General features: G+C 38.3%; 1 protein-coding gene across 1 annotated transcript; it reads left to right on the top strand.

The window, feature by feature from the left end:
- The first annotated feature begins 2,035 nt into the window (after positions 1 to 2,035).
- Positions 2,036 to 18,616, top strand: LOC144215587 (protection of telomeres protein 1-like). Its single transcript, XM_077744624.1, has 19 exons — positions 2,036 to 2,156; positions 4,870 to 4,992; positions 5,107 to 5,179; positions 5,548 to 5,639; positions 6,336 to 6,443; positions 7,460 to 7,534; positions 7,715 to 7,832; positions 9,568 to 9,698; positions 9,775 to 10,068; positions 11,214 to 11,369; positions 15,564 to 15,748; positions 15,857 to 15,960; positions 16,135 to 16,164; positions 16,810 to 16,966; positions 17,083 to 17,297; positions 17,470 to 17,608; positions 17,710 to 17,795; positions 18,000 to 18,094; positions 18,175 to 18,616. Exons 2-19 carry the CDS (start codon positions 4,885 to 4,887, stop codon positions 18,385 to 18,387), a joined length of 2,379 nt encoding a protein of 792 aa, XP_077600750.1. The 5' UTR covers positions 2,036 to 2,156; positions 4,870 to 4,884; the 3' UTR covers positions 18,388 to 18,616.
- Positions 18,617 to 18,709: the final 93 nt, after the last annotated feature.

The following is an 18,709-nucleotide window of genomic DNA, read 5'->3' as shown; positions in this document are numbered from 1 at the left end:
CCGATCATTCCAGGGACTCAGATTCCAGCACTATCAATTATTAATCATGTTGGAATTAGAGACTGTCGTCAGACTTTTTATTTTTTTTTAGGGATTACGAATAGAAATAAAGGAGCAGCCTTCTGACTGACAGACAGAAAAAAAATCACCAGTGCTTTTATTTTTTTGCACCTTGAGGCCTTGACACTGCATGCACTTGCAGTTGATGCAAGCGCGTACATCCCACCTCTGTGCTCTAGTTATATACGCACCACTTGTCATATCAAGACCTGGCTTGTGTCAGCCCGCGGCTTTACGCTTGTCACTAGGCTGAGGAACACAATTTAGCATCAAGAAAGCAGTAAAGTGTGCAGCCTTTTTTTCACCTGGATAAAAAAACTGAATTTCCCTCCCCCTCCCCTTTGTGTCTGAACCAATTGTGTCGTGCGTACGCTTCAAATGATTAACTATTCTTCCTCAGAAGGGTCACGGGGGTGCTGGAGCCCATCCCAACCAACTGGCGGGCACTCAATCGCAGAGCACAAGGAGACAAAAAAAACTATTGATGGTCAGATTCATACCTGCGGACAATTTAAAGTGTTCAATAAGCCTAACATGCATGCTTTTGGGATGTTGGAGGAGACCTGAGTACCCAGAGAAAACCCCTCTAACCCTGGGGAGAACATGCAAACTCTATACATGAAGGACCGAACCCCCCTGGGATTCAACCCACAATCTCAGAACTGTGAGGCGTGCTCACCACTCTATCACCGGGCCAGTGGAGGAGGAGCTTTGTGAGGGAAATTTTGTAAACAAACCATTCCATTAGCATATTTAACATTGTTGTCCCATTTAAGGCGTTTGTGTTTTTTTCTTTCCTATATTGTCAGAGGGCAGCCCGTTGGTGCGAGCGGTTAGCGCCCCGGGCCTCACAGCTCTGGGATTCTGGGTTCAAATCCAGGTCACGTCCACCTGTGTGCGGTTTGCATGTTCTCCCGGGCCTGCGTGGGTTTCCTCCGCGCAATCTGGTTTCCTCCCACATTCCAAAAACATGCATGGTAGGCTGATTGGACACTCTAAATTGCCCCTAGGTATGGGTGTGAGTGTGCATGGTTGTCCGTCTCCTTGTTCCCTGCGAATGGCTGGCCATCAATTCAGAGTGTCCCCCGCCTCTGGCCCGGACTCAGCTGGGATAGGCTCCAGCACCCCCCCCCCAAACTTAGTGATAATAAAGCAGTTCAAAAAATGAGATATATAAATATATATTTATAATCACGATCGACCACGTTTTTTTGCGTAACTACAGTGTACGTCTCTGCATGTAAGCAGTAAAAGGTTCTGTATGATGAAAATACTGCTTCTTCCTCTGTCTCTTGTCCAGCACACTATAGTAGACAACTGATTCCCCTGCCCAAAATGGAACCGATTTTAAATGATGTTTTTTCTCCTTCACGTCACCTCTGCATTTTATTGGCGACATTCTTCATGGTGGCCCAGCAGGCACTGCTGGGCGAGAGTTGCTGCTGCGATGGGATAAAGTCATTAATGCTGTCTGCTGATTGACGATGAGCTCTCACTAACCCACCGATGCGCTCCATCACCCCCTTCAGAAAGTGTTGCGGTGTTTGGAAGCATAATGAAACACTTATGTCTTGCAGTTATGGCTTTGTAAACTCTCCAACATTCATTACCACGAAAATGACAGGACAATTTAAAATAAAATCTGGTTTTGCCGATGAGAAGATACAAAAGATGACATTTTCTTTTATATATATATATATATATATATATATATATATATATATATATATATATATATATATATATATATATATATATATATATATATATATATATATATATATATATATATATATATATATATATATATATATATATATATATATATATATATATATATATATATATATATATATATATATATATATATATATATATATATATATATATATATATATATATATATATATATATATATATATATATATATATATATAGAGAGAGAGAGAGAGAGAGAGAGAGAGAGAGAGAGGGGGGGGGGGCTGTTTTTTGCGCATGAGTTTTTCAGCAGCTTCCGCATATGATTGCACATGCGCAAACATCTCTGAAGACTGCCTGTTTGTTTGAAAACAAAGCAGGGGAAACAAGCTTTAAAGGTCAGTTTTATCATTAAAATATTTTAACACATTCAAACGATCCGCGTTTTACGTATAGTGCATAGCAAATATTGTCAATCATGTCTTTATTTTGTCCACAGATGAGAAAGCATGCATGCTAAAGTTAGCGCCAAACTTCATCCAAAATGTGCTTTCCATTTTGCTGAGAAAATGTTGTTGTTAAAAGCAAACGGATCTAAATGTTTTTCGTGGTTCAAGAATCACAATAAAAGCCACAGGAAGTAATAGAACCACTTTGTGCGTCTTTTGAGTGTCACGGCTAACTGAATAACATAAAACCTATTGCTAACTGTATGTTATAGCTGGCAGTTAAGAACAACATTTCCCCATGACTGTGCTGTGGGGAATCCTCTGACAAAAATTAATATTCTGAAGGGAAAATTCTAACCCTTACTCTAAATTCTAACCCTAACCCTAAATTATAACCCTAACCCTACATTCTAACCCCAACACTACATCCTAACCCTACATTCTAACCCTACATCCTAACCCTACATCCTAACCCTACATCCTAACCCTACATCCTAACCCTACATCCTAACCCTACATCCTAACCCTACATTCTAACCCTACATTCTAACCCTACATTCTAACCCTACACTCTAACCCTACACTCTAACCCTAAATTCTAACCCTACTTACTATATACTCTTACTATAACCCTAACCCTACATTCTAACCCTAAATTCTAACCCTACACTCTAACCCTAACCCTACATTCTAACTCTTACTCTAACCCTAACCCTACATTCTAACTCTTACTCTAACCCTAACCCTACATTCTAACTCTTACTCCAACCCTAACCATACAATTGTAATCCTAACCTTAAATTCTAAACATAACCATAAATTGTAACCCTAACCCTAACCATACATTCCAACCCTACCCATGCATTGTAATCCTAACCCAAACCATACATTCTAACCCTCACCCTAAATAGAAACCCTAAATTCAAACCTGATATACTAACCCAGTGGTTCTTAATCTTGTTGGAGCTACCAAACCGAACCCTACTTAGGTGTAAAATATAATATGATTTTTTTTTCTTTGAATTCCACTCAGCATGATATTTATCATTTAGTAGCCGTTTTAGATTATGTGGACAACAGATGTCCCGCTCTCCACCAATCAGCCAATTATGAGATCAGGTATTTGCTACATAAACCAGGTTTGCTACAATTTATCGTCTACTAACGGAGCAAAAGAAACTTCCGAATATCAAATATATGCATTGGAAATAACTCCAATTGATGTAAATAACTTGAAAATAATTGACGAGTTGTACGCCTTCACCTGGACAGGTGGTCTTGATTCAACTTTAAATTCATTCAGTTAGTCAATGAGGTACTTGTGGAAAAACAAGTGTTAGCCTTAATCAAATTTATCAATCTAAAATGAATGAATCACGCAACTCTAGCTTGTTGTCTTTGTGATTTTCCTTTTTTCGTGGCAAACTGAGCGGAGAGAGTGACTCTTAGCATCCGGAAGGTCAAAGGTCAGGAACAACGCTGCCAGCGCACCAATGACTCCTTCCTTCTCTTAATTCAGCCTCTCGGCTATTCTCCCGCACTGCAAAGCACCAATGTTTATCCCATTAATTCATTTCTCTGCCCTGGCTTTTCCGCTCAAGTGAGTCAGCGTGGTGTCGGCCTCGCAGGCTGTTCCTGCCGCACGCCCCTCAACTTGAGTGACTGTGACAGGTTGCCACTCGCTACCTGCCGGGACCACTTTTCCGGGTTATTCTCCAAATTTCTCTGACACACCCCCACTTCCCTGTGATGTTCTTCTCAACCTCTTTCCTTTAAAGACGCTTCTGTAATGCCAAGACGCCTGGAAAAAAAGGCTTGTCTGTTTTCATTCGCAGTGGTTCAGGTGATGAAAATCTCTAAAGGTTGAATGGAGGCAAACCCTTTTTGTTTGTTGAAGATTTTTTTTTACCAACCTCTGCCCTCCAAGAAACTGCTCTGCTTATGTTATGTGATCTCTGGTAATCGGCTGATATTTGGATATTTGACAGATATCAGTATCGGCCTTTTTAAAATTCGACTGGCCGATATGATCAATTATAAAACTAGGTTATTTTGGCTCTAATCCACCTGCTCTTCTCTCTTTTTGCTTGGCTCAAAAATAATGAGCAGCTGCTCTTTAAGTTGAGGGCTTTGATGTTGTTGCGACTACTATTATGCATTTCGCATTACGCTTGATTGGTAATAAACACACACCAGCAACAATGCAAATTTAAGCCCGTAACCTTCTGTTGCCTTGCTGCCATCCAAATAATGTTTAATTTAATTGTACATTTAATTGTACATATATGTGTATATATGTATATACGTATGTGTGTGTGTGTGTATATATATATATATATATATATATATATATATATATATATATATATATATATATATATATATATATATATATATATATATATATATATATATATATATATATATATATATATGTATATATATACATGCATACATATATATATATATATATATATATATACATTTACACATATGAGTGTGATTTTTGACATTTTAAATCTTGAAAGCTGTACACAAAACATCAATTAAACATGAGACATGATGTAGATTAGAAGATTCTATGTTTGTGTGTGCTGTAATGATAATAATATAAGAAATATTTCTCTTCACATGATGAAGTTGTTGTCGTTTTATCTTTTAGTTTGATACCGCAACCATGCCTGTCTTCATAATGCTGAAAAAGCCTTTGACAGGCATCCAACCAGACATCATTCCAATCTCCCAGATCAGCTCAGGCAAAAACCATGGCCACCGCTCGGTCGAAGTGAGTTCTTCGCTCTCAAATGTCGTGTTCTCACAAATATAACACCTCAATGTATTACACAAACCCAAAGAATATCGAGTTTATTCTAAAACATGGCTCCTTTTTTTCATTTAGGGCAGAGTGGTACACAAAGGACCTCTTGTGTCGTCACCAAATTACCACTTCATCCTGAAGGCTGTCATTGAAGGTACAAAAATGGAATTTATCTTCGACATCGTCTTGAAATACAGCAATTCCTCGTTTCTCAGGGTTAATAGGTTACAAGATCTGCTGCAATAGGTGCATAACTGCAATGTAGGGGCACTGTTTTTATGTTTTTTATTTTTATATTATTTGAACTTTTAAACCCTCCCTGTACTGAAGGTAGAGACTGCATGCTAGTGGCCATTGAACTACTCTCAAATTGTGCCCCTCCCCACCATTTCATTGTTGTGTTAGTGTTCCTACACTATAAATGTTTCCAATATATTTGGCAGCTCCAATCAGTGATTTGGCGATACCCCGATAATTGTGGCGAGACATTACTGTAAGTTTTTTTTTCATTTTTCTCTTCAGAAGACAACTCCAAGCCCGAGGAGAGATCGTCCATCAATATCATCATGATGGGCATGCTGGCCAAAGAGTTCTCTGACGCTGTCAAAGTATGGGTACGTGTAGTTCACAGCTCAGCAAAGTACGGCTTGCAAGTCATATCTGGCTCTTTTGATAAGTGCATCTCTGAAAATTATGTATGAAACTGGCTTGTCTAACATGAATTCAGCAACTAGGTCATTCAATTGATTCATAGTTTGTTTATACAGGCAATTGGAAGGTTCATAGTGCTTTTTTTTACCGACCTAGGTTTTCCCAGACCGATGCACTCTAACCTATTTCAGTGGCTTTCTCTCTCCACCTGGAATTTGTAGCTAATGAAAAAATGTCTTGTAAATTGTAGTATTTCTATTGTGACCACTTTTGACACTACTTTTCAAACTACTATTTAAGTTATTCAAGGCTTCTCCCATTACCCTTCAATTATTGACAATGATTTCAAAATATAGTGTCTTTTTAATTGGCATCAATGGTGACTGATGTAACAAAGTCAATATCCAAGCATGTTATCACCCTTTTAGCCGATTGCTCATTCTTTTATGTACACGTGCCCGCGGCTAAATGAGACTTGACTGTTTGCGGCAGCTTATCAGCGATGCCTTGTTCTGGAGTGTTCCGTCAAACCTTTCAGAGTATCACATCTGCCACTTCAATCTACCCTCCTGCAGCGAAAGGAGGAAGCGTGTTTATCTCCCTGCGATCGTTTGCTTTTAATCCACACAATCCTTTCTCTATTTTGTGCTTCACATCAGGACCTTGTGGTGGCCTCAGGCTTCACGGTGGGCAAATCTCCTACGGCGCGCCAAGACAAACGGCACGTGTGCAACCTGATGCTGTCGGGCGACAAAGCCATAATTCACGTGAGGACTTTAATTATGTCGATTATTCACGTCGCCGTTGGTGTTCGAAATGGCATCAAGCATTACCAACAAGGAGATTGAGGAGGATCACAGAGCTGTTTTACTGCAGCTATTATTAACGACACAATAATCCAATTAACAGTGATTGCCCTAATTAGCCTTCAAAAAACAGTCTTTAACTCTCAAATCTTTAATTCATCATTGTTTTTAATAGTAGTTAGTATTGAATCCAAAATATAAGTGGCTCTTAAAGTATCAAAGCACAAAGTATATTTGAGGAAAGAAAGAATTGACTCATTTATACTATATTTAATAATATAGTAATACATAAATACCAGAAAGTGGATACATGAATTGATGAGCAATGCTGAGGTCTTGGCCATGAATGAAGAATAAACAATTTACAGTGTTTTATAAAATAAGGAATAATACAAATAGATGACAATAAAAAAAATAAAACAAAATGGTACAGATGAAAGCAGATGTCAGAAAAATAATACAAAACATTTCAAAATAAATTGTCAATATTTCAAAGTGATATGAATGCCACGAATAAACACAATGTTTTGTAAGTATTTTAAACTCATACATAATAATATCAGAAAAAAAATATATAAAAATTTGATTTTGATTTGACCAAAATATGAACATTTAAGATAATTTGACAAAATTCTAGATTTTTAGACAAAGCCAAACACTGGATGGAAAATAGACATATTTAAAAAATAACCTATATTCAAAATGCTGATATATTGCACAGAGATGAAAAAAAAGCTCTATTTTACAAAAAAAGAAAAAAATTAGACTGAATTGAAAAATTAGTTGTTAAAAAATATTTTCCAAAAACTACAGAATTATGAGATAAAACAAGATGCATAAATAGACACATTAACTCACACACTATTGCTTAGAAAGACTAACTTAAACATAGCATGTACTTTTTGATCACCAGCTTCTTGTCATGATAGTACTGTGAAATTGAGCTATAACAAATACCACCAACTTTTGTGCTTCAGGTTTTTCGGCATTCCCCCTGTGACCTCCCACCTCCAAGCAGAGCCGAAATGAAAAAACATTCGCTTTCTCCTATGGTAAGAAAGACCAAATTCTTACAAGGAAAATTATTCATTAATAAGTGACTTAAGCCATCATTTCAAGGAGGGAACACAAATTGAATGTGCCGTGGGCAACATTTTACTAGAAAACTTAAATGTAATGAATCCCTGCACCATAATGGTGTTATTATATTACAATGGTGCTTTTCCCCACAGGTTCTAACTACTCCTAAGTACACATACACCAAACTCAGTGACTTAGTAGAAGGACAGCTCTTCAATGTGTACGGCGTGGTGTTGTTCTTCAAACCGCCCTTCAAGAGTCGCGGCACAGGTCTGTATTTTAATTTGTGTTTCAATCGTGTATCATTGGTGAAACCATGATTTCAGAATTGAAATGAATGTTATCATCCTGCTCGGTAAATGTAGTGTATTGTAGTTGTATTTAATAAAGAATACATTATGTATATTATACCATCATGATCAAAGCAACTTATAGTGTAAATAGGCCTCGGGGGAGGGGGGGGAATGAAATAACTTATCGAAAAAAAGTCAATTGGTTACGTTTTAAAAGCATATTGGCAGCTCTTACAGGTGAATATTGGTACTACATGTTCAGTGTATAATAAATCAACTTAGGTTATTGAAGTGTATCTCAAATAGTGGGACATGAAAATACCTGGGAGCATCTGACTTAGAAAAACATAACTTTTTTTTACTAGAATAAAGTGAAATTGCACATTCACTCGGTGGATGGAAGTGGCGCGTTCACTGTCAGTGTTGGTTATTTTAATAATGATACAATATTATAAGGAGTTTACATAGAATTTTAAACCAAAACTATAGTATTTACAGTAATGGTAGAGAATTGCGGGGCACATTTTTTTTTTATTCTTCCTGGCGTGAGGGTGCAACAGATAATAAATGAGAAGCATTGGGTTATTGTAAATTTTAATGTCTTACACAATTCCCATTTTTTTATTGACTGAGTGACAGAGATTCAAACTAGGTGTGGAAGAGTCATACGGATAATGAAATTAATATGACTAGATATTTTTATTATTTAACCAGACTAATTATATTCTTTATTGACAATTGATTCGTGTGTTACAGAAGTTAAAATAATCGTACAAGATAAATGATTACTTTTAAACATAAATGTATTTCTTGAAAAAATATGTGAAAGGTAATGAAGTGGCATTTAGAAATAACATCATACACATCTGAGAGAAAATCTGTACGGATATCAGCAATGAAGATGCTTTTTAAAATCTGACTCAAACAGATGTTTGCCTGGATGTAAATCATCATCGCCTGTGAAGTGGTGAGGCTTTGGGGGTACGCTGTTATGGCAAGATGTATTTGCAATCTAATTATGAACGTGTGTGTGTGTGTGTTAACAAGCCGCTCGCTTGGCATTCACAGATCCTGCTCCTCTTTCTCACACAGTAAAAATAATCTTATCTCATAAACCCGGCTGAGTTTTCCCCCCGCGGTGACTTTAATCAGGTTTTTTGTTCACATTAGGGCAAATGAAGTTCAGTCTTTGTAAACTATTTGATGGCCTTGGAATATCTGAGTAATTTGTGTTTTGACATATGAAGGAAGGGACACTTGTTGGCAATAGTCATTCATGTTTGGCAATAGTCATTCATGTTTATTCATCATGACTTCGGTATTAATGTAATCCGTTCCATTGCCTTGAATTTTCATCCAAATCCAAACAGTATCAAAGGCGGGCTGGCATTATCTTAAGTGAAGTATAATTTTGTGTTTATGTCTGTTATGGACTTCATGCAAATGTGAGGAATATCTGAAAAGGCAAAAAAGTTGCAAACCCTAAAAAAATTGAAATAAAGGCCTTCAAATGTGTGAAAATTCATTGGATTCACTGATTTGTTGCCCCAACAACAGCAAAGACAAGGATCTAAGATTGAGGGATTTTTTAAATTCTGCTTTTTTCAACCCCAATATACTATCCCTTCCCTTTGTGAACAATACTTTCTTGTTGGTGTTACAAAGCAACAAAACAACCCCATCTTACCAAACCCATTCTATCTTCTTTCCAGATATTTCCTCCAGTCTGAGGATCATTGATCAGTCTGGGCAAAAGATCCGCTGCACCCTTTTCTCTAATAAAATGGAAACACACCCTCAAATCTACCAGGCCGGCGACATTGTACGCTTACACAGAGTCAAGGTGATACATCGTTTTTTTTTTGATTCATTGAAAGCCTAATTGCTCATTTCCATTTAACCAAAATTTCTATCCCCAGGCTCAATCTTTTAATGGTTACCTATCACTGATAAACACCTTTGGCTTTTCTGCATTGACCTTTGACGGGACTATGGATACTGACAAGGAGCCTCGAACCTCTAGCAAAACTTTTCATTATACTGAGGAGGACCGCCGTACGGTGACAGAGTTGCGCACCTGGGCAGCAGGCCAGAATCTGGTATCCCAAGATCTTGGCATCCGTCTTGCTAACGCCCAACCCAAAATGTATTTCAACCTTACGTGCCAGCTGCTTGCCAAAGCACCTATTGACGTCACCTGCAGTCTACTCAGGGTAAGTACTCTGGGTTTTTTTGTTTCATTTTTAAATGGCTTGCAAAGGTTAATCATATTCCTTTATGAATGTTTAGCAGTTTTTTTGTATGTACACTGTAATAATCCACAAGAAGGTTTTGTTAGAGTTGTGTTTAAAAGGCTTGGTCATTTCTGAACATCTTCCACTGTGAAACTATGCTGAAATTCTGCCTTGTATTTGAACCCCGACCCTTAGAGTTGGGACGTTCTAGTAATCAGGGCCATCAAATGTAATAAAACAGAAAAGATGTGTAAGGTCAGAACGTGGTGCTTGGACGTTTGGTCATTGGTCTTTTGGTCGCCGGTCTTTTAGTCGCCGTTAGGGTTCGGGTTGTCAAATTTACTTAGATATTAAACCATAACCCTAACCCTAACGGCGACCAACGGCGACCAAAAGACCGGCGACCAAAAGACCAGCGACCAAACGTCAAGTCACGCTAAACATAATTGGAAAGCTGTCTCAACGGTCGTTCTCCTTGCAAGTATAAATTCCAGAAGGCTATCTTTTCCTCTTTATTTGTGCCTGAATTTGGCTGAAATTCCCAAACTCGACAAAATTGTGTCGGGTTATGAATATACTCATCGAACTTTTGACTTTTATTTCTTTATTTATTTTACTGATTTCTCTTTCCTTCTAAATTTTAAATGTAATTTTCTTGGTATCATTTGGTATTAATGAATACACTTATCACTAACGATGAGGCAAATCTGTAGGTTTCACATAACTATTGTAAACAAATCAAAATGCTAATGAGGATTATCAGTGTTTGTCCCCCCCTCCCCCTCCCTAGTATACCTACTGTGATATAGGAATCAAATTGTGATTTTGTCTCCATATTGTTCTTTGAGTAAAAAAAACTAAACACAAAATGGGTTGGAAATTCCACTTCCATAGTATGTGACGCTGCATTTTCATCATTGAAGTTAATAGATAAAGTCAAATATTTTTTTTACCTTTCAGTGGTCACCACTAAAATTTGACCATGCCTGGAGCCCTACTGTGGGTGCTGATTTTTTAAAAATTTTTAAACGGCTGATATTTCTTTCCGGACTTTTTCTACGTCGTCATAATTCTGTCATCTGTCATAACATACCTCAATGATTGTTTTGGTTTCTTTTTTGCAGGTGTGGGATGGCACGCAGTGTCCTCACGCTCTGCTAAAGGTAACGGTAGATGCCAACATCATTGAAGGCATAACCTCCTTCTCCGAGGAACGTGAGAAGCTCATCGCTAACGTGCTGGTGTTTGACAACCATGTACAGTCCACAGAGCATCTCAAGGTTAGAATTCTAAGAGTTCAACCTCCGGTTACTCAGATGTATGATTATGTGTAGTCGTAAAAGAGATACATTTTTACACAATTCAAAATATTTGTAAAAAGGGTTTCATAACATGTCAATGATATTCCTAGCTGAAAATACCTCAAAGATTGAGAAGTGAAACACTCATTTACAGGAATAGAAAAAAATATATATACACAAGTAGAGGAAAAAAAGACCTAAAAACTGCTCATTGACGTTTCCCATTCGTGCATGTGTAGCATGCGTGAGTGGTAATAAGTGTGGTAGCGTGTCAATATTTGTTAAGATCTCGGAAGTGTAAATGACTTGCTCGATGTTGCAAAGTCACATTCACAATAGAGACACATGAAAATAGTTTATTCTAATACCGCTGCTGTGTTAAACCGCTCGTACCTGGGATTATATCTACAATTGGTTTTGACCTAGATTCAATCAATTCAGTGTCTACTTTGTGGCATCCCTTTTCCTCCTCCTCCCTCCATCACACCAAAGTTGGAAGTGCAAATTACCAAATGTTTTTCAACAGCTCAATCTTCTCAAAAGAAGCGTACAGATTTCATGATTTGTAATTTATTCAAGCAATTTCCAAATTTCAATTAGATATCAACCATTGGTGTGGGAACTAACAGTTACAAGTCGGATGGATCATTCATTCAGTCTTAAGAATATTAGACAGATGAATCAATTCTTAAAATATTTTTTAGTTACAGGCCAGGTTTTAGTATTTATTTGCCCTATTCTGCTAACCAACAATATCATATCAATTCCTGTCAGATGAGTATAGATTTGAAAATGTCCACTGCATTATCCTGAGACCTGTTCCCAAAGAATGGGGATCTTTCTCTTATCTGACTCACATTGGCCCTTCGGCTTTCATTCATTATCTCCTGTTTAGCACTCATGCTTGATTGGAGCGTACTTTGTGTTTCTGTGTCATTGAATGCTTTTGGGCTAACATTGTTTTTCCCAAGTATTTCCGCTAAGATAAAGTGGTACACCCCCTCTTGTTTTTTGTGTTGCAAGTGCAGTTTAAGATAAATGAGATTTTATGTTCAGCCTCCCAGTGCAATTATTAGCCGGACAATAAAAACAGCCAACAATAATGAGGTGACACCAAATGCTACGAACCGCCTGTGTTGAGGTTAATGGCATCATGAAGTTACTACATGTTTGAAAACCATTATGAAGCTGCTGGAGACTCTAATTAATGCATTCAAAGCAAAAAAAAAAATGCTATTGACGAGTTTATTCATTAATAGCAGTGAACGTTTCAATTGGAAAAGAACGAAATTAAACTTAATGGCAATGATGTTTGGTTTAACCTTTATTATGCAAATCCCATATATGTAAGGATCATTCCATTGGAGTATATATTATTCTCCAGGATTGCCATTTCTGGAGATCACATATTAGAAGCATTCACTCTATACTGGTTGGTCCACAGGATTTGTCGGCAATTGTAAGTTCACGTTTAGTCACGGTTAAATATGAAAATGGTTTGTTGGCCTCAAGCAAGGCATTTTTCCGTCCAGCTCATCCCACCGTCCCTAAACTCTTCCCCGGGGTGCTAATCTGCTCATTATAAGTAAGCGTGGTCCCCACTGAACCTTCTTTATTGGCCTTAAATCTCAGAACCAGCCTAGGTAAAGCACTTAACATGCTGCCCCGTTGTTGGGTTGTCATGGAGATGCTCCGGTGACACTGCAACACCCCCATACTCTTTTTTAAAAAGATGTTCTTAATCCCTCACAGGCGGGAAGGGGAAATATGCAACAAAAAAGTAGGACATACATAACACATTTTACTGCATATTACAGCAGAAGAAAGATGGTTGGAATGGAAGTCATTTTTGATCAAGTGCATTCCCGAAAAAAAATTCTTTAAGATTTTTTTAAAAATCAGAAGTGCATTTTTCTAATGTGTAATTGCAAAGAAAATGTCAAAAGGCCACTATTTCTAGGAAGTAGTCAACATTTCTGTGAATAGCTATTTTTGAATGCCAGAAGTGTTTAACCCAATCAAATTTGAGTATTTTAGATAGTGCTTTATCCTCACAAGAGTTACGGGGGGTGCTGGAGCCTATCCCAGGTGACGTTCACACTCATACCTAAAGGCAATTTAGAGTGTCTAATCAGCCTACCATGTATGTTTTTGGAATGTGGGAAAAAACTGGAGTACCCGGGGAAAACCCACCCAGGCAAACTCCACACAGGTGGATCGATTTGAGATTTGAGCCAGAAAGGCTAACCACTCGAGCCACTGGGCCCTTTCCCTGCAGTAATGTTCATAAATAATAAACATTGAATCATTCATACAATCTAAAAATATTTTATCTGAAATAAGAGGCTACAATAAAAGTGAATTAAAATGTAAACATCTTAAACTCATCTTCATTGACTGTCAATATAGTTTGGTTTTAGGGGGAATATAGTATCAATAGTTTCTTAGTTATGTGGAATGTTTATCAAGTTTGTCACCGTGGTAGGAATGTGCAATAGATTTTTAAGGCAAGTGTTATGTTTGTTTTATTTTAATTATTATTTTGAGGACATTTTCCTTGGATGCGCTTGTCGTTTTCTGACAGGTGTTCTCAGACATTTCCTAAGCACTCTTAATACGCCCAACTCAGCGTGTGCATGCTGGAAGCTGACAATCAAATACATTCAGTCTATATTTGTCTTCCCCCTCTGTATTTAGTTTCTGTGTGTGCCTCCTGAGGAAACAAAAAAAAAGCTTTTCTGGTGCTTTTCTCTCTATCACTAGCTGCCTAAACACTTGAGCTCTCCAGAGATGGCTCGGGAAACACACGCACACACAAAAATGGATTAGCAAACTAAAATTGTGTCTTCACATCCCAACTGTCTTGGCTGTGATAGTGATGAAGGTACCGAATTCTGCTCCCCTTCACTGCTTTCTAGGCTTTGAAACGCCCACGTTTTTTTTATGGGGGTTACGGCATTAACAGCAGTATTCAGGCTTTTGTCCCTTTGGGCGACAAGGCCGGCCTCCAGCCTTGATGTGGGGAACATACATGACGCTTGGTTGAAGATGACTCACTTTTTCTCTTATTCTGCTGCTCTTCGGCTCTGATGCAATTACACTTCCAAGTTTGTGCCTCACTTGAGCATGTTAAGCAAAAAGCCGAAGAATGGCAAAGACAGTGTTTTATTCTTTCTGACAGCCAACATGATGCTTTAAATCTTCACAATGATGATGGGGAGGAGGAAGACATGTTTCTGTCATCTTCATCTTTTCGTGACAAATATTTGAAGGGGGGGAAGCAAGTGCTCTCCGGGCATCTGACTCACTCGGCACGATGCTCTGTTTGATGCAACAGTGCAGTCTGCTGGGGGCCGTAATAACAGCAGAAGGAAGTGATGAGCTTTCCGCTGTAGTACATCAATTTACACAACTGATTGCACTTTTCAAAGTGGGACATTTTCAAACAAGAAAACCAACCTTTGAATTGACAACATACTGTAAAGTGCAAAATGTTGGAGTTGAAAAGGAGACTATTTTTACATTGTCGTCTTATAAAAGAAACGTCTATTTTTACTCTTTAAAAAAACTGAACGAGAGAAACAGTATTTAACTAAGATAAGACGTCCATTTGTGCCTTTTTTCATTTTCTGTGAATTGAAATGAGTTTTTCAGTAGTAGACGTCCAATCCATGCGAATTAAAATAGAATGGCAACCAATGAGTTGAATATCCGAAAACGGAGACAAAATTATTAATTTTCCCCAATATGACAAGAGGTTAACTTTGCACTCCCCTAAAAAAAATGAGTGAAAAGTATTTTTATTTCACTTTCTTCAAAAGAGGAATTAGTCAGTGTTCATTTTAATTAAAATAAAAAAGAAAATCTATTATTGATCACCTTCGTGAAACAAAGTCACGCTAATAATTCACTCTTCAAAGTACAATGACCCAATTATTTTAAACTGAAATCTGTGTAGAAACAAGGCAGATGTTTCAATTTCTTACTAAAGAAAAGTAAAATATTAACATTTTCTGAAAAGAAAACAAACTTGTAAGTAGCAATCTCCTAATTAGAATAGGAGCTTCTTAATGATTAAGAAGATGAGTTTGAACTACACTATTAAAAATGAAAGTAAAGTGAGTAAACATTCCTATAAATGACCGTATATTTTTCTTGGATGTCTTCCCCTAGCCCGGAGACTTCTTGAGAATATTCAACGTGCGAGCAGTCCCTGGTTCCATCAAGCATCCCAGGCTAAACAGCAACCAGGTGGAACAGAGCCACCATCTTTCCTTCCACCTGCACGGCGGTACGACGTACGGCAGGGGCATACGCGTTCTGCCCGACAACTGCCCGGACGTTCAAGAGCTCAGAAGGTGAATTTTCTAAATCCCTGACAGTAGTTGACTATAATTCCTATGAAGAGCCGAGTCGATGATCCGTAGATGGAGACAATCTTTGCTGACTTTCTGCATTCTATGCAGGATAATGGATGTTGTCCACGAATCCATAGAGGTAAACGAGCCTGAAATCAACGACTCCGTTTTGTGGCACGCATGGAACACGCCTCCACAATCTCCGAATATGGGTAATGAACACATTTATTTAAATTTAAATATTAAATTTGTTTTTTAAATCAATAATATGATTGGCCAAAAGCTAAACATTGTCAGTGTATGAGTAATTTTGCAGATGTCAATTCTCTGGACTGAGCAACCACCATAAATGCTCTTTTATTTTTTTTTGTTCCTTCTCCTTTTAGTGAACGAGGTTTCAGTGGGCTTCAAAACAGGTATCAAACTAATCTTTTTATTTTAATTAGTTATTGGAGTTTTATTTGTCTGGGTGAATTAGGTGGTGTATTGAGGAATAGAAATATTACTCAAAAAGTCTATAGCAGCTCTAAAAAAATGATTTGGTGGCCAGCCAAAGGGCACAAGGAGACAAACAATCATTCACATCCACACTCGTACCTATGGGCACTTTAGTGTCCAATCAGCCTACCATACATGTCTTTGGAATGTGGGAGTAAACTGGAGTACCCGGAGAAAACCCAGGCAGCCCCAGCGAGAACATGCAAACTCCACACAGGTAGACTGACCTGGATTTGAACCCAGATCTCCCTTTGTAAGGCTGACACACTAACCACTTGCGTACACAAAATAGATGAATAAAATGCTTGTAAACACATTTTTAAGGAAAAATTAATTTTGTAGAAAACAAACTATTGCTCATTTGATTTTTTTTAATAAGCAAACACTAATAGATAAAAATAACTCGAGATTAAACTAAAGACTTAGCCCTCATTAACATGAATATGTTCATTAATATGTGCTGTCCCTCATTAAAAAATAAAAAATCCAACACAAAACACTTGGAGACACACACTTTATTTACATATTTTTCGGTTTCTGTCTGTGTTTGCATGACCATCCAGAAAGAACGTGTGATCATGGACTCAAGCTTGTGTCCCTAAGCCAACTGAAGGTTGCCAAGCCAGGTGGTTACCATCATGTCAAAGCGCAGCTACAATCCTATGAACCAGCGAGACTGCACCGAGCGCTCAAACTTTTCTGCAGCAAGTGCAAATCTATGTATGAAAAACTACTGTGTATCATTTCAATCATTGGATCATTTCAATTCAAGTCATTTGTTTGCATGAAGTCATTTCAAAACAAGTCTTAAAACTCCTACTCGTGTCGTACTGTAGGCAGGACGTCCCCGACAACAGGCTTGTGACAAACGTGTTTTCCGACGCTTCAAAGGATCCAAGTCCTCTCTCTAAACCGCCGCCGTGGTCCCTCTCCGGAAAGGTTCACTTGCCAGGGTTCCTTCAGCCGGGTGGAGACAGTCGCACGCTTAACGTCCACCTATCTGCACAACTTGTGTCCGAGGGAAGGACCAAAGAGCTCATTTTTCTCACAGGTAAATGATGTCAAATGTCACAAAACGTGCAGGGAGACAGATTCGTAGTTGCGCTGCCATTTAAAGAAAACAAGAAAATGGTCGTCTGTCAGTGTCAGGCTGTGTCCAGACATGGTAGACCGATCGCTAGTACTATTTCTGCAGTAGACTCAGCATTTCTATTGTTTTTCAGGTTGCACGCCAGATGAAGCTTGTCACTTAGCCGCCACGTACGCCAACGTGATTCCCGTCAGGCCGTTGCCTGGCGATCAGCTAGATTTTCTTGACCTGAGGGTGCCGTTCCTTTTCCGAGGCAGCAAGCGGTACTACGGGTCAGTGGTTCCTACATGACATCACTCCCGTTACATCCTCACAGGAAATTGTCATACGGTGAACTGACAGGGTTCTTTCTCTGTTTTTCTACGGGTATCAGATGTAAGCAGTGTTCTAAAGGAGCTGTTGTCAGAGAACCAAAAACAAATGGAGACGAAGCCTTAGATGAGGAGAAAATCGCTGAAGGTCAAATTGCTATCTTTACAACACTAACCGACACTCTCTTTTTGTAGATTTACACTTTTGATCAAAACAGTTGCATTTATCAATCCTCCATATGTCCCAATTAGTTTTTAACCTATTGTAATTGTCCCAATACTATCACATTTTCTTCACTTTTTACAGTAAGCTGATGTCCCAACATGTTCCTATGTCTTCTGTCATATATAGTATTTGGCATTCACCTCCTGAAGTTTGTGATGCTACTGACGTTCCACCTGCAAGATGCCAGTGGCCTGCTGAAGGTCTTCCTGTTGAGAGAGGCGGTGAGTTTAAACAGATGGGGACATTGGAGGCATCGTCGCAACTCGCAACGTGTCCGTTAACCATTGTGTCTTTTGATCAGGAGGAATTCTTCAATGTGTCTGCGGAAGAGGCCGCGACCCAACAGGAAGCTCAAGACCGAATCACTCAAACGTTGAATGCCTTTTGCCCAGCAGAGGGCAGACCAAGCCAACGGCCATGGCTAGACCTTTGTTTGGCAGCATACAGAACCAATGCGGACAATCAACATCAAGACTACTATCAGATTACAAACACAAGCACACGTGAACTATGACCCAACATCGTTCAATGTGTATGACCTGTACATTTTGGGGTATGAGAATGTTGAAAGTTCCTTTTTAAAAACATTCCAGATTTTTCTACTTGTACAATAACAACTGATTAGGAATTGGGGTTTTTTATGTGTGTGGTTTATTATACCCTGGATAATTCATTTTTACAAATGTCAGATTCAACAATGTTTTGATATGATAGTCACATGTACAGTAAATAAAGGAATTATGACTATAGCAACAATTGTATTGAAATTAGAATGAAAACCAATCGGAAGTAACACTGATCTCAATTAACACCCCCCACCACCACCACCACTACTG

This window comes from Stigmatopora nigra, chromosome 22 (assembly GCF_051989575.1).
Source record: "Stigmatopora nigra isolate UIUO_SnigA chromosome 22, RoL_Snig_1.1, whole genome shotgun sequence".
NCBI lineage: Eukaryota > Metazoa > Chordata > Actinopteri > Syngnathiformes > Syngnathidae > Stigmatopora > Stigmatopora nigra.
Note: the sequence above shows the minus strand (reverse complement) of the source record. Positions and strands in the feature narration are given on the sequence as shown.